The 11,993-nt window shown below is 41.9% G+C and overlaps 1 protein-coding gene across 1 annotated transcript; it reads left to right on the top strand.

The window, feature by feature from the left end:
* The first annotated feature begins 221 nt into the window (after positions 1-221).
* Positions 222-8,529, top strand: LOC138065824 (snaclec bitiscetin subunit beta-like). The gene is made up of 6 exons (XM_068931232.1): positions 222-312; positions 2,959-3,050; positions 4,740-4,954; positions 6,637-6,768; positions 7,774-7,909; positions 8,153-8,529. The coding sequence occupies exons 2-6, from the start codon at positions 2,993-2,995 to the stop codon at positions 8,245-8,247; spliced, it is 636 nt and encodes a 211-aa protein (XP_068787333.1). The 5' UTR covers positions 222-312; positions 2,959-2,992; the 3' UTR covers positions 8,248-8,529.
* Positions 8,530-11,993: the final 3,464 nt, after the last annotated feature.

Here is an 11,993-nt window from a genome sequence, read left to right as displayed (position 1 = left end):
TGCGACAGGAATTTGCCCTCCAGGCACATGTCATTTCTCAGTTAATTGTTCAGATTAAGGGTGTGTTTCAGATTAAGAGTCTTTGTGTGGTTCATCAGGTCCTTAAAACAATGTACATAAAGGTATTGAGAAGATCAGATCCCACCCACCTGTGTTTGAGGGAAAGCACTTGTACAAGAACATTCAGGTATAATGTTGGATGTGGTTTCCTTTGCCAGAGCAAAGAATCATGCTGGCAAACGCTGGCATAATATAAATACTTCAAGGACAAGAGTTTGTCTCCCCACAGAGAAAAGGAAGAAGGAAAAAAAGGTAAGAGGACACATCCATACACTAATAAACTCTGTTTATCAGTAAGATATGGGGGGTAACATTCATTATATAATTTTAATACCTCTGCATTGCTGTTATGCATATGTGTGTGTATATACACATGCACATAAACACGTATGTGTACGTGTATACACAAGTGTGTGCGTCTTATGTATACAAATGCACTTATACATACCTTCCACCTTCTGTTCTATATAGGCATCATTTTCCTTTGTATCTATCCCTTATGCCTTCTCTATCTCTTTTTCACTACAGATGTATATTTTCCATATAATAGTTACGATTTCAGTCTCTTTTACTCTGTTGCAATCCAGAGCCACAGCGACGGTTGAAATGAAATTGTTCTGAGGATTTCTTGTGGTACTATAAAGGTCAAAATCTGGGCAAACTGGGACTAAATTTGATCTGCGGCGTAGAAGAGTTAACAAAGTGACTCCTATTAATGCTAACTTAGGTCTGCTGAAATCTCCCCGTTCATCATGATGACCATGTTTCTTTTGGGATCTGTTCTTCCTTTTGTCCATTATAGCAAGTGAATGAATTTCACCCTTTTGCTGCTGCTTTCAGCGCTGCGCCTCTTTTGCTTTTATTTATTGCATCCTTACTTATACGTGGTACAGGGAATTTAAAAAGTATCCTCCCAACTTCTGTAATGTGAATGCAGGGCACCCTTCCTCCTCAGTCACCTCTGACAGGTGCCAAGGCTGTTCTGCTTTCTGTTCATTCCTTCCTATACTCTTCAGAGCTGATTAAAAAAAGCTGTAAATGTGCAATTTGGATAAACTGGAATAGAGGAGGGGAGGAAGGTAATTCAATTTTAAAGTGAACACTTAAGGGAGGAGTCTGATTAAGGAAAACAAAGTCACAGGTAACAATTTGGAAAGGGAATATCAATGCTAAAATATGGGGAAGAGGGATGAGAATTTTAAGGTTATCTTGACTACTGGGCATCCTAAAGTGACATAGAGGTAGCCCCTTTGCCATAAACAACTTCAGCCAAGGAATAGGAAATGCTTTACCAGAGTAGCCAGGGAGAAGCAAGGACAAGGTGAATGGAAGAGGAACACTTCCAATCGGAATCAAAAGGCGTCAAAAGAGCTGATTCTTCTCTTATGAAAATCCATCCTACATCTTCGCCATCCAAGTTCACTAAACATCTTAGCAATTTGCTTCTTTTATCACTACTGAATATGGGGCACTTACTTGGGTTCTTTTCCAAACGTAAGCCCAGAGAATGAGAGTAGAAATCCACAACCAAATGTAACCAAATTACTGCAGTTTGTTGAGTCCACACAAAATCACACTGAATAGTTGACATTGGAAGGGACCTCTGGAGATCATCTAGTCCAACTCCCTGTTCAAAGCAGTGTCAATTAGAGCAGGTTGATAGGTCATTGTCCTGTCAGGTTTTGAATACCTCCAAGGATAGACACTCCACTGCCTCTCCTGGTGACCTGTTCCAATGTTCAACTATAAAAAAGTTTTTTATTATGTTTAAAAGGAATTTCTTATATTTCGTTTTTTGCCCGTTGCCTCTTGTCCTGTCACTGGGCATCACTGAGAAGTGTCTGGCTCCATCTCCCTTAATCTCCTCCGTCAAATATTTATACACATTGATAAGATCCCCCCAAGCATTCTCTTCTCTAAGCTAAACAGTCCCAGCTCTCTCAGCCTCTTCTTGTAGGAAAGATGTTCCAGTCCCTTAATCATCTTTGTGGCCCTTCACTTGACTCCGACTTGTTCCTGTACGTCCACGTCCCTCTTGTACTGGGGAAACCAGAACTGGACCCAGCACGCCGGATGTGGCCTCACCAGGGCCGAGCAGAGGGGAAGGACCGCCTCCCTCGACCTGCTGCCAATGAACTTTCTAACGCAGCCCAAGACGCTGTTGGCTGCCTTTGCCACGAGCGCACGTTGCTGGCTCACGTGTAACTTGTTGTCTACCAGGACCCGCCAAGGTCCTTCCTCTGCAAAGCTGCTCTTGAGCTTGTTGGCCCCCAGCCTGAACTGGTGCATGGGGTTATTTCTCCTGCCAGGTGCAGAACTTGGCATTTCCCTTTGTTGAACTTCATGAGGTTCCTCTCTACCCATTTCCGCAACCTGTGGAGGTCCCTCTGAATGGCAGCACAATGACCTGCTGTATCACCTCCTCCTCCTCCTAGTTCTGTATCATCTGCAAACTTGCTGAGGGTGCACCTTGCCCCATAATCTATATCATTAATAAAGCTATTAGGTACTGGCCCTAGTATCCATGCCTGAGGTACACCATTAGTGACCTGCTTCCAGCCACTGATCCCACTCCGGCACCAGCCGGTCCTCAATCCACCTCTATCTGCCTCTGCTCCATAGAGTTACTGTCTGCCAGCAGATTATGTGCACATTCCCCCTGGCAAAGTAAAAAGAACTCACATAAGCCTCTTTCATGAGGTGGCCCAATGAAAGCTATCTTCAATAACGAGGCAAAATTCTGTTTCAGGTCAGCAAAAGAATTATCCCTGTCTTTGTGCAATGAAAAAACAGTTATCTTTCAGCTCTGGAACACAGAAGATGATGGTGCAGATCTTTTTATTCCCCAGGTTTCACCACCATTTAAGTGCGTTGCTGAACACCTTCCACTGTTTACAGGTCACAGGCAGCAGCACTGCCAGGCCTCCCGGCGATGTCCCATCTAGTTTTTTTCCTGCTTTTTGGAGCCTCACTTCTCCCCAGCTCAGAAGGTGAGTGTAATATGTCTCAGTTGTCTTCCTGATGTTGTGAAAAATGAATTTATCTCCTAGCTTCACCCTCCTTGCTTCTTGCCTCTGTTTCCAGTACAGACCAGTTACTAAGGCAGAAGATGCAAGTTTTGGGGTTTTTTTTAAACATAGAATGAATTTAATGTCATCTTGACCTTTTCTGAAAAGTACTGAGGGGAGATTAGAGGTTAGAGACACGCTGTACACGACCTTGCCCTAGAACAGGCTTCCCTCTCGCAAAGCTCTCCAAACTGTCATTAGCTCCTATGGTTTATATACCCGAACTAGGTCCTGTGGTTTATCTGAGCCCATTTCTGAAACCCAGAAGCCAAGCTCTTTCCATGACAGGGACTCTCTGCACAAGAATGAGTTACTTTAAAGGTCACAGGGGATGCCAAGAAAAGATAGAGAGCTCCCCTGTGTGTTCCTGAAGTTGTATACAAGGGGAAACATACAGCAGCTGGCTGGCCAACCCACACAGAGCCAATTATGCAATTGGCTTGACGTTGGTAGTATGACACTGCGTCAGGATGCGGATGCTATGACTACTGTGTTATGCCCTGTCTTGTCCTATCTTGAAGGAGAAAGGCTATGCAACATGCTGGCCGTTACTATTGCTTATGGGGGCGAGGAGAGAGACTGCAGAACAGAGCAGCCCCATAGCTGATATCACTGCATGGGGCGGCCCAAGATCCCAAAGCACTCAGAGAAAGCTGAAATTGCAATGCTGTGAATCTCCTTCCAGGAAGCAGAAAAGAGGGAATGGGAGAAGGAGAATATTTATTGCACCTTCCTCCTCCTTTTTTGTCTGGGCTGGTGCCAAGCACATCCAGCCAAAGAGAAGGGAAATGTGGTTTCCACAAGATGAAACTTTGAATGGATACAAGCAGTTTCTAAGGAGATCTACTCTATAATTGTAGAGGAAATTACAAGCTGAATCATCTGTGGTTTGGGGAGATAAATCAATGATATTTTGTAAGTTGAACCCAACTGTGCTGACTACTTACCAAGAAGGAAACTGGAAAGAAACCAATTCCAAGAACTTTCAACAAAATCCATCTTAATTCAGGTCTGACAGGTCTGTTTTGTTCCTCTCTAAAGTAACGCGATGCACCAGCCTGAAATCCCTATTACTATTCCAGAGCCAGACCCTCCTGAGCAAAGCTGGGCTAATACACTACCCCGCTGGCTTGCCAAACCACTTGCTACTGAGTCTTGGGAATCCACAAAGGCCTGCGCACCTTCCAGGGCAAACCTGCTGCTGTCTCTCAGGGGGACAGATTTAGAGCAGAATTCACAAATTGTGATGCATTGCACCACACATTGAAATGGATTGCTGAAATACAGCTGCACCCACTGGACCCTGTAATGACAGCAGAAAACTAATTCTGCTTGTAATCTAAATGGCATCTGACTCCTAAATTAGTGCTTTTCATATGGTGATGTTTCACACATTTTATTTTTTTTTAGTTTTGAAACACAAGAGGGAGAAAAGGTAGACCCTGATTATGTAGTATTTACCCTTCATTTTGTAGTTTCACTTTACTGAATGTTCCTGTGAAGTCATGAACTCAGTTTAGTTAAATCAAAAAGCAGATACAGAAATAATTATGTATCTTCCAAAAGATGAGTGAGACCTTTTTTTCCAGGTACGTTTTATGTTTGTTTCAGGTGGCGAGAACTCCACAGTCAGACATCGCAATGCCCGGTTCTTGCACTTAATATCTGTCAAACTTAATCCTGCACCTAGCAAAATTCATAACCCATCTCACCTGGACTCACCCGCAACACAGACCTGCCGAAGCCTGTGCCAGGAAGGCTGGATTAGTTACAAAGGCCGCTGTTACATGTTTGTTCAAAAGAGAATGACGTGGTCTCAAGCTGAGGTACCTGGTTCTTCAAAATACGAGCACTCATTTCTTCTCTCCTTTCCCAGTTATCTCCCTTGTATCAGACTGATTTTTCCTCCTTTTCTGCTTCAGTGTTGACAGAAGGTACTTGATATTCAGCTCGGTGCCACAGGTAAGGTTAATTGCACTCTGCCTTGCCACAGGAGACCAATGAACCAACTCCTGTTTGGAGCTTGGACCTTCTGGATTTCCCCATCTCCCTTCCTCTGTTACAGTTTTTAAGCATGAAGTCTATTGCCTTTTGCTGTAAAATTAGCAAATAATGTATAAATACATCACTGCTGTATGCATACAGCAGTGAAGAGAAGTCAAGGGGGTCCTTCAGGATCGTTGGCTGTAATAGTGATACCAAACTGGTGGGTTATGGTTGAGAGATTTCTCCATCCAGTCACCACGCACACCATGATACCTACCAGGCATGACTTTTCTCTGCAACTCGTCAAGCTCCTTATGAACAGTAAACCCTTTTACATTTCATAGAACATACTTGCTAAATAGCATTCTGACTTCACTTTACTACCTACTCAGATGATACAGAGCGGCACTGTGTTTTGCAGCCTTATACCAGAATGCTTGCTCTTCCAGGAGCCAAATACAAACACTTCTGTAGAAGTTTGTCAAGGGGTGTCAGTTCCTATTGCTCCTCTTGTCATGGGGTGTCATGTGCATTAAATTCAAGTGACTAGTAAAGAGAAGAGTTATTTCCTGAGCCTGAACATCAGTGCAGTGAGTGCCCTTGTTTAAAGGTGCAGATGAAAGAGTACTTTTCCCCTACCAAGCACAAAGGCTACCCCTCAGGGACCCAGTTTATTGTTATTATGACTGTCTCTATCTGCCATTCCCCAGCTGAATGGGGACACAAGAAGAAGAAAAAGTGTAAATAGCATCCTCTTCCACAAACTATTCCTACATCTTCATTTCTGCTCGTCCATCTTCTTCTCACACTTCCTTTTTAAATTGCCTGGTTTTTGCTGTCAAAAAGTGGAAGTATCTAGACTGTGCTGTATGCTAAACTCCCTCCAGCGAGAGCCACTGCATCCCAGCTCCCCTTAATGCCTTTCTTACAGTGAGTATATGGCAATCTGGATATGTCTCCCATTCTCTAAAGACTGTAGAGAGCCCATGTAATTGCTTACACTACAGACCCAGCTTGCAGCCGTGGAATCATTTCAGTGGAAAGAGACATCTGAAGAGATCTAGTCCAACCCGTGATTAAAGCACAGCCAACCTCAAAGCTAGAGCAGGCTGTTCAGGGCCATGTCCAGCTGAGTTTTGAAAGTCTCCAAGGATGGCAATCGCCAGTGCCCGACAACCCTCTTCTCCTTGACTACTTCTGATGATTGGAGTTTGGTTTTTTGGATCCCACCCTTTGGGCTTTTACTCTTTTAGAGCATTCTTTCTCTTTATTCTTTTCTTTTTCTATCTTTCATTTTTCTCCTTTCAAAATTTCAAGCTTTCCATGACTTTCCCCTCTCACTTCACACTTCTGCTTCCAAAAAATTTTTCTTTCTCTGGGGTCCTGGGGTCTTTCTTTTATGGCTCTGGCACTTTCCCTCTCTCAAGCCCACCATTTGATCTACGTTTTTCTTTGCTCACCTCTTATGAAGTGGTTGCAGCTTTGTGAATATCTCCTGTATGTAATCTTCTTTACTGTGCAGAAGAGTTGTTGGACTAAAAGAGAAGGAAGTCACCTAACTAGCATCACCAGTGCAGCCGAGAATGAATTCCTCCATAAACTTGCTCAGAGACAAAAGGAAACCCAATTCTGGACAGGCGGAACTTACCAAAAGGCAAGTGTGCCATGACCAGAAATGAAAATAAACATCAAGGGGAAGAACTTTATGACTCAACTGATCAGAATTTTTTCTATGGAAAATGGTTTGTTTTCAAGTGAATAGTTACCCTTGTAGCCAAACTAAATGGTTATCAAAAAGCCAGTGCTGTTTATCTTTCAGTGTTTTGGGGGGGTGGGAGGGGCAGGCAATGAACAGATGAACAGTGAAGGAAGAGGGAGGTTTTATGAATTTTTTAAGTGACAAGCTTTTATCAACGTTGCATTCCAATGACATCATCTAAAGGAGAGCTGGGTACAATTATCAAAGGAGAAACTGGATGATGGATAATACATTCGCTACTTAATCTCTGCTTAGCAGAATGTCAAGTCGGTAGAGTATATTCTGAGTTATAAAAACCTTGCATAGATATATTCATTAAAAGAATTTGAATGAATTTATTTGTAGTGTCTTCCCACCAATATTCTAACCAGTGAATCTGCTGGGGCTTTTGCTGATATGAAGAATTTAGAATTAACATCGTAGAATACTAAAAGCAAGTGAATTTCAGGTTTTTAAATGCATATTAGAAATAGAAACTCGATTCTACAAGTTTTACTAATGTAACAGGGCACAACAACAACTTACACGTCTGTTCTGGATGTCTCAGATTTTGAATGTCACCCACCTGCAATGAATTACTTATGAGTGCTATAGTCCTATTCTGAATAACAAATATGTTCAAGAAAATTACAGTTTATTTGAGGACAATTCATGAAGAGCAGATGAGGTGAAGTTAATCTAATATGGAATTAAAAATGAATTATTTATGCAGCTCTGTAGGACAATAATATCCCTTCAGGCAATAACTGTATCCACATCCCTGTGGAAGAAGGTCTCATTCAGTTATTCTCCATCCCAGTAAATATACATGTGCAAACTGCCTCCTAAACTCAGGAGGGACCTGCAGTTCCCAGTCAGCTTCTGGAGGTTTGTTTTTTTTTTTTTTTTTTTTGTCTGCAGGGGTTATCTTTGAAATGGACTGACGGATCTCTGACAACTTTCATTCAGAGGCCTCTGTCATCCCTTCTCACATCTGTCAGAAGACTAGTTAACAACTTGTTAAACATTAAATTTTGCTTGACACTGGATATTGGAGGTAAGCAAAACTTGAAATGATTTATGAACTGCGGGATGAGTATTTTCCAGGATTAGGTGGAGAAAACATCTTATTAAAATGTGCCCACTGCTGCAATGTGCATACTACAGAAACATAAATTAAAAGAAAATTAGATTTCCAGAGACTGACCTGAGTTTGAATGATTTCACATCACGAGTGAAACAGTTCCCTTATCACTTCTTCTTATTTTTCTTTGCATTCTCTCTCTATCTTTATTTCCAGGCCAGGGCGAATGGGGCAGCTCTGCTTGCAGCAAGAGGCTACCATCCATATGCGTTTACAGACCAGACCCAACGCACCTGTCACTGTACCACTGATGAAATCTAACTGGCTGCCACTGTGCTTCGGATAGAGTTCAGCTGTAGTCCATTTGTGCAGAAAAATCTTTTGCATGGAAGAATCAAGTTCTTATCTTAAAAAAGCAGAGCTATTATAGCACAACACTTTTCTGTTCTGTTTGCATTATTGTAGCAACGTTCTTGTAGACTACATTTCAAATGATGCTATAAAAATAAGTTCTGATTTGATTTGAATACTTGATGAAAAAAGCATTTAGCTTTTCCACAGGGTTTTCAAGAATATTCATAAGAGCTCTTTAATTATTAAATAATTACAAATCACTCATTAAAACATTATTCATTTCACCATTTAATCATGTCAAGTCATACATTTTCAGTCCTGGAATTTTTCCTTTCTTAGTGTCAGATAGATCTAAGGAAAGTTAATTGAACGTTTCCAATATCTAAGCAGTTAAATGGCCAGTTCAATACACTGTAATATAGCAATAGATGGTGCCCACATTAGAGGCAGAAGTCAGAAGTATATCACTAGGCACAGGAGGTGGTGCACCACTTTGTGAACTGAATAGGGTGATATTTTGTTAAATGAAGCAAAACTTTTTATCACCATTTTGTTTGCCTCAGTTCTAAATATGATCCATGACTGTGTGCTACATAAGCAAATATCTTCACTTTGTATTTCTTAGTTGTAAGTACACTTGTTGTTTTTCACTCCAACAGTTAGTTGCAAGCTCCTATTTATAGATACTTTCCCTCACTAGCTAAAAAGGTAGCTGGGAAACCTTCATACAGGGGGCCATGGATGATTGTTCGGCCTTTCCAGGTGATGACAAAAACCTCCTCAGTTAGGAAGGATGGGAAAACTAGCAAACGTGTTAGCCCCTCTACTGTCCTGTTATCAAGTACAGTCTCAGAGAACGGTTCCATTGATAAAACACCAGCTGTCGTATTTACCTGAGTATTTCCTATTAAGCAGGTGTGAGATTTTCTTCTTCATGAATAAAGTAGGGGTATGAATATGTTAAGGGTCAGGCTGTGCCAAGATGGTCCCAGGGATGTCCTGGAGATAGGACTCACCTGCTGTTTAGAGACCAAACATCTGGTGCAGGCAACATGTACTTTTTCACAGCTCTAGGCCACCTGTGATGAGTGCATGTCTGGCCAGGCTGCTGAGGAGTAGAGCGCACCAGACATAAAGCCACTCCAGAAACTCACCTTTCTCTGCTAGGCATAGCTGGGTTCCCCCCAGAGTCCAACGGCTTTCCCTATAATTATCTCAAGGAACGCCAGCCCTACCAAGACAAAGCTACGCTTTATACAAAACGAATTTTTTTTCTTGGCTGACTGTCATTCCAGTGTTTGAATAACTTCCATAGTGGTTTATTCAGAGTCACAAGGGAAGATAGTAGCAAAGCTGGGGACAAAGTCAAGGAGGATCTGATTCTCATTCTTCAAAACTTCTGTCTATCAAGGAATGCAACTTCCCGAATCAAAGTGACTGTGGTGAGTTCAGAGGGGAACCAACAAACTGACCAGTTAATCTAAGCATATTTCTGCAAATAACACAATATCATATTGTCAGAGGTGTGCCCCGCTCCTTATTTTTTGACAAAATCACTTTCTCTAGAGAGAATAAAGGGGCCTGTGTCTTTGAGGTAGGAAACTGATTTATGAAGAGGCTTACTGGTCATTGAATACAGTTCCCTTTCTTCCCTAGCAGGCTATCGTGGATTAGATATCTACAAAAACAGCCACAGAAAGGCTGACAGGATATCCATCTGCTTTACAAGGTCACCACACCGTGTGGCCTCCAGTGTTCAGACAGCAAAAGTACAAAGGCCACAAGCCTGCTGTGCCATAGGAAGAGAGGCCAGAAAGGTGGACAACATTGCAGATATGCAAGTATAGCAAAATAGAGGTCTGTGACATCTACGAAATATAAATGTATTAATCAGGATACACTTAATATCAGTTTACCTTCAACCCAAATATTTGTACTAAAATGGTATAAGTAACAGCAGAATGTAAGTATTTTTAAGTGCTGTCATGGCATAGCGAGACACAACGTAGGAGCATTTTGCATACCTTTGTGAGCAACATGACTACCAAAGAAGTGTGTAGTTGCAGGTAGGAAGCATCCAACTAACAAAAAGCTGCCACACAGAGAACAAAATAAGCACAAGCGACTGCAGATAGGCGGGACATATCGCCAAATACACAAGAAGGAGGACTGGCAAAACCAAAAACAGGATAAGCAGCATTGGGAGCAGATGAGCCCCTCCTTTCTGGAAAAGAGGCTATAGCATAAAAACATCAGGCATAAGCAGAAGAAAATCAAAGAAGACAAGTACACTTCAGTTCTTTTTCTCTCATCAATGAGCTCTCAAGCCTAACCACCTTGACTTTAGCAATGAAGGACCACCAAGAACTGCAGCCATCAGCACTGTTGTGCTGCGTACTTAACAGCTATACTCAGAGTATGATTGCTGAAGACAAAAAGTTTCGTACGCCTATTGGTGATGATGATCTGTCAGAACTAACCATTAGCAAAAAAAGTATGTTGTTAATGAATGAATTTAGTAAGCTTATTTCTAAAGTTTATCACTTCCCTGATCTATCAGTCCTCTAAGCACTCCCATAACAGCAATCTCTTTCCCTAACTGTATACACATATGCAGGTTTGTGTACCTGCAACAGGGATTTTTTTGCAACAGCAGGGATTTCTTCACAAGAAGTCCTAACTGATCCTGAGAAGAGGCATGCACACATGCTGTGAAAACTGAAGTGCTATAAGGAGTATTTTATAAGACGAAAAGATCTTCCACTGCAAAGAAGAGTGAGTAGATTGGGGATTTCATCCTCAGCATCTATATGAACAATGCAACAGGATCTGTAGCCTAATCTGCATTCAGTGAGTAGCTGTTGAGCGCTCTAAACTGAGGCAATTGCTTCAGTTACATTCCTAATGAATATTTGTTCACATGAGAGAAGCCTTATCACAGTTGGCAGTACTTTACAGTTCAGCATATCTGAGGGCAAGGTCGGCAGAAATACCAGGATGCTGGACAATGAACTTATGTCTTGGCCCTGGAATGAAAACGTTCACTCTTTATCATTCACTCATCTTTCCAAAAGTGAGTAAAAATTTTTCCAACTTACAAATGGGAAGAAACAAGGTGTAGGGAGAGGAAAAGCTTATGGCCTGTTTTAGCACTGCAGGATAGCATCTGTGGCTGCAGAGTCAAACCACAACCCCTGGCTTCCAGTTGCACAGCCTGGCCTTTCAAGCAGGCTGCCTCCTTCCAGAGCACAATTTAGCACCAATTCTCCAATACATGTGGGTGCCAAAAATGGAGAAAAGCTCCTGGCAGGATTTTTCCTGTAAACATCTTTAGGCAACAAAATGGTTTTGGAAATCTGACCCACAGACACAAGAGCAGACTAGCTTTGAGTACTTTCCCACATCCTATTTAGGAACAAAAATCTTCCATTTTCAGACAATAAACTCAGTAGCCGCCCTGAGCCTTGGTGGGAGTATGTTAATTATTGCATTTCCGTGCTAATATGTTTGGATCTGTCTATATGCTGTAACCATGAACTAGAGTCATTTTATTCATAATTTATATTCTGGTGATGCCCAGAGGCCGTAAGAAGGAAGGTGGCTTCATTATCCTAGGTGCTATATAGCTGCCTGGAAGACATACTCTCTTGCCCTGAGAGTTTACAGCATTATTTATGAAAAGAGCATTAGGGCTGATGAAGGA

Source organism: Struthio camelus, chromosome 1 (assembly GCF_040807025.1).
Source record: "Struthio camelus isolate bStrCam1 chromosome 1, bStrCam1.hap1, whole genome shotgun sequence".
In the NCBI taxonomy this organism is placed as follows: Eukaryota; Metazoa; Chordata; class Aves; order Struthioniformes; family Struthionidae; genus Struthio; species Struthio camelus.
The sequence above is the reverse complement of the archived record's forward strand: the minus strand, read 5'-3'. Positions and strand labels throughout refer to the sequence as shown.

What these genes read in the sequence shown, in the direction of transcription:
- LOC138065824 (XM_068931232.1), top strand. Translation starts at nt 2,993, where the DNA reads ATGTCCCATCTAGTTTTTTTCCTGCTTTTTGGAGCCTCACTTCTCCCC. An exon ending in ACTTCTCCCCAGCTCAGAAG is followed by an intron (nt 3,051 to 4,739) that starts GTGAGTGTAATA and finishes TGTTTGTTTCAG; the next exon opens with GTGGCGAGAACTCCACAGTC. An exon ending in CAGGCGGAACTTACCAAAAG is followed by an intron (nt 6,769 to 7,773) that starts GCAAGTGTGCCA and finishes TTTTGTCTGCAG; the next exon opens with GGGTTATCTTTGAAATGGAC.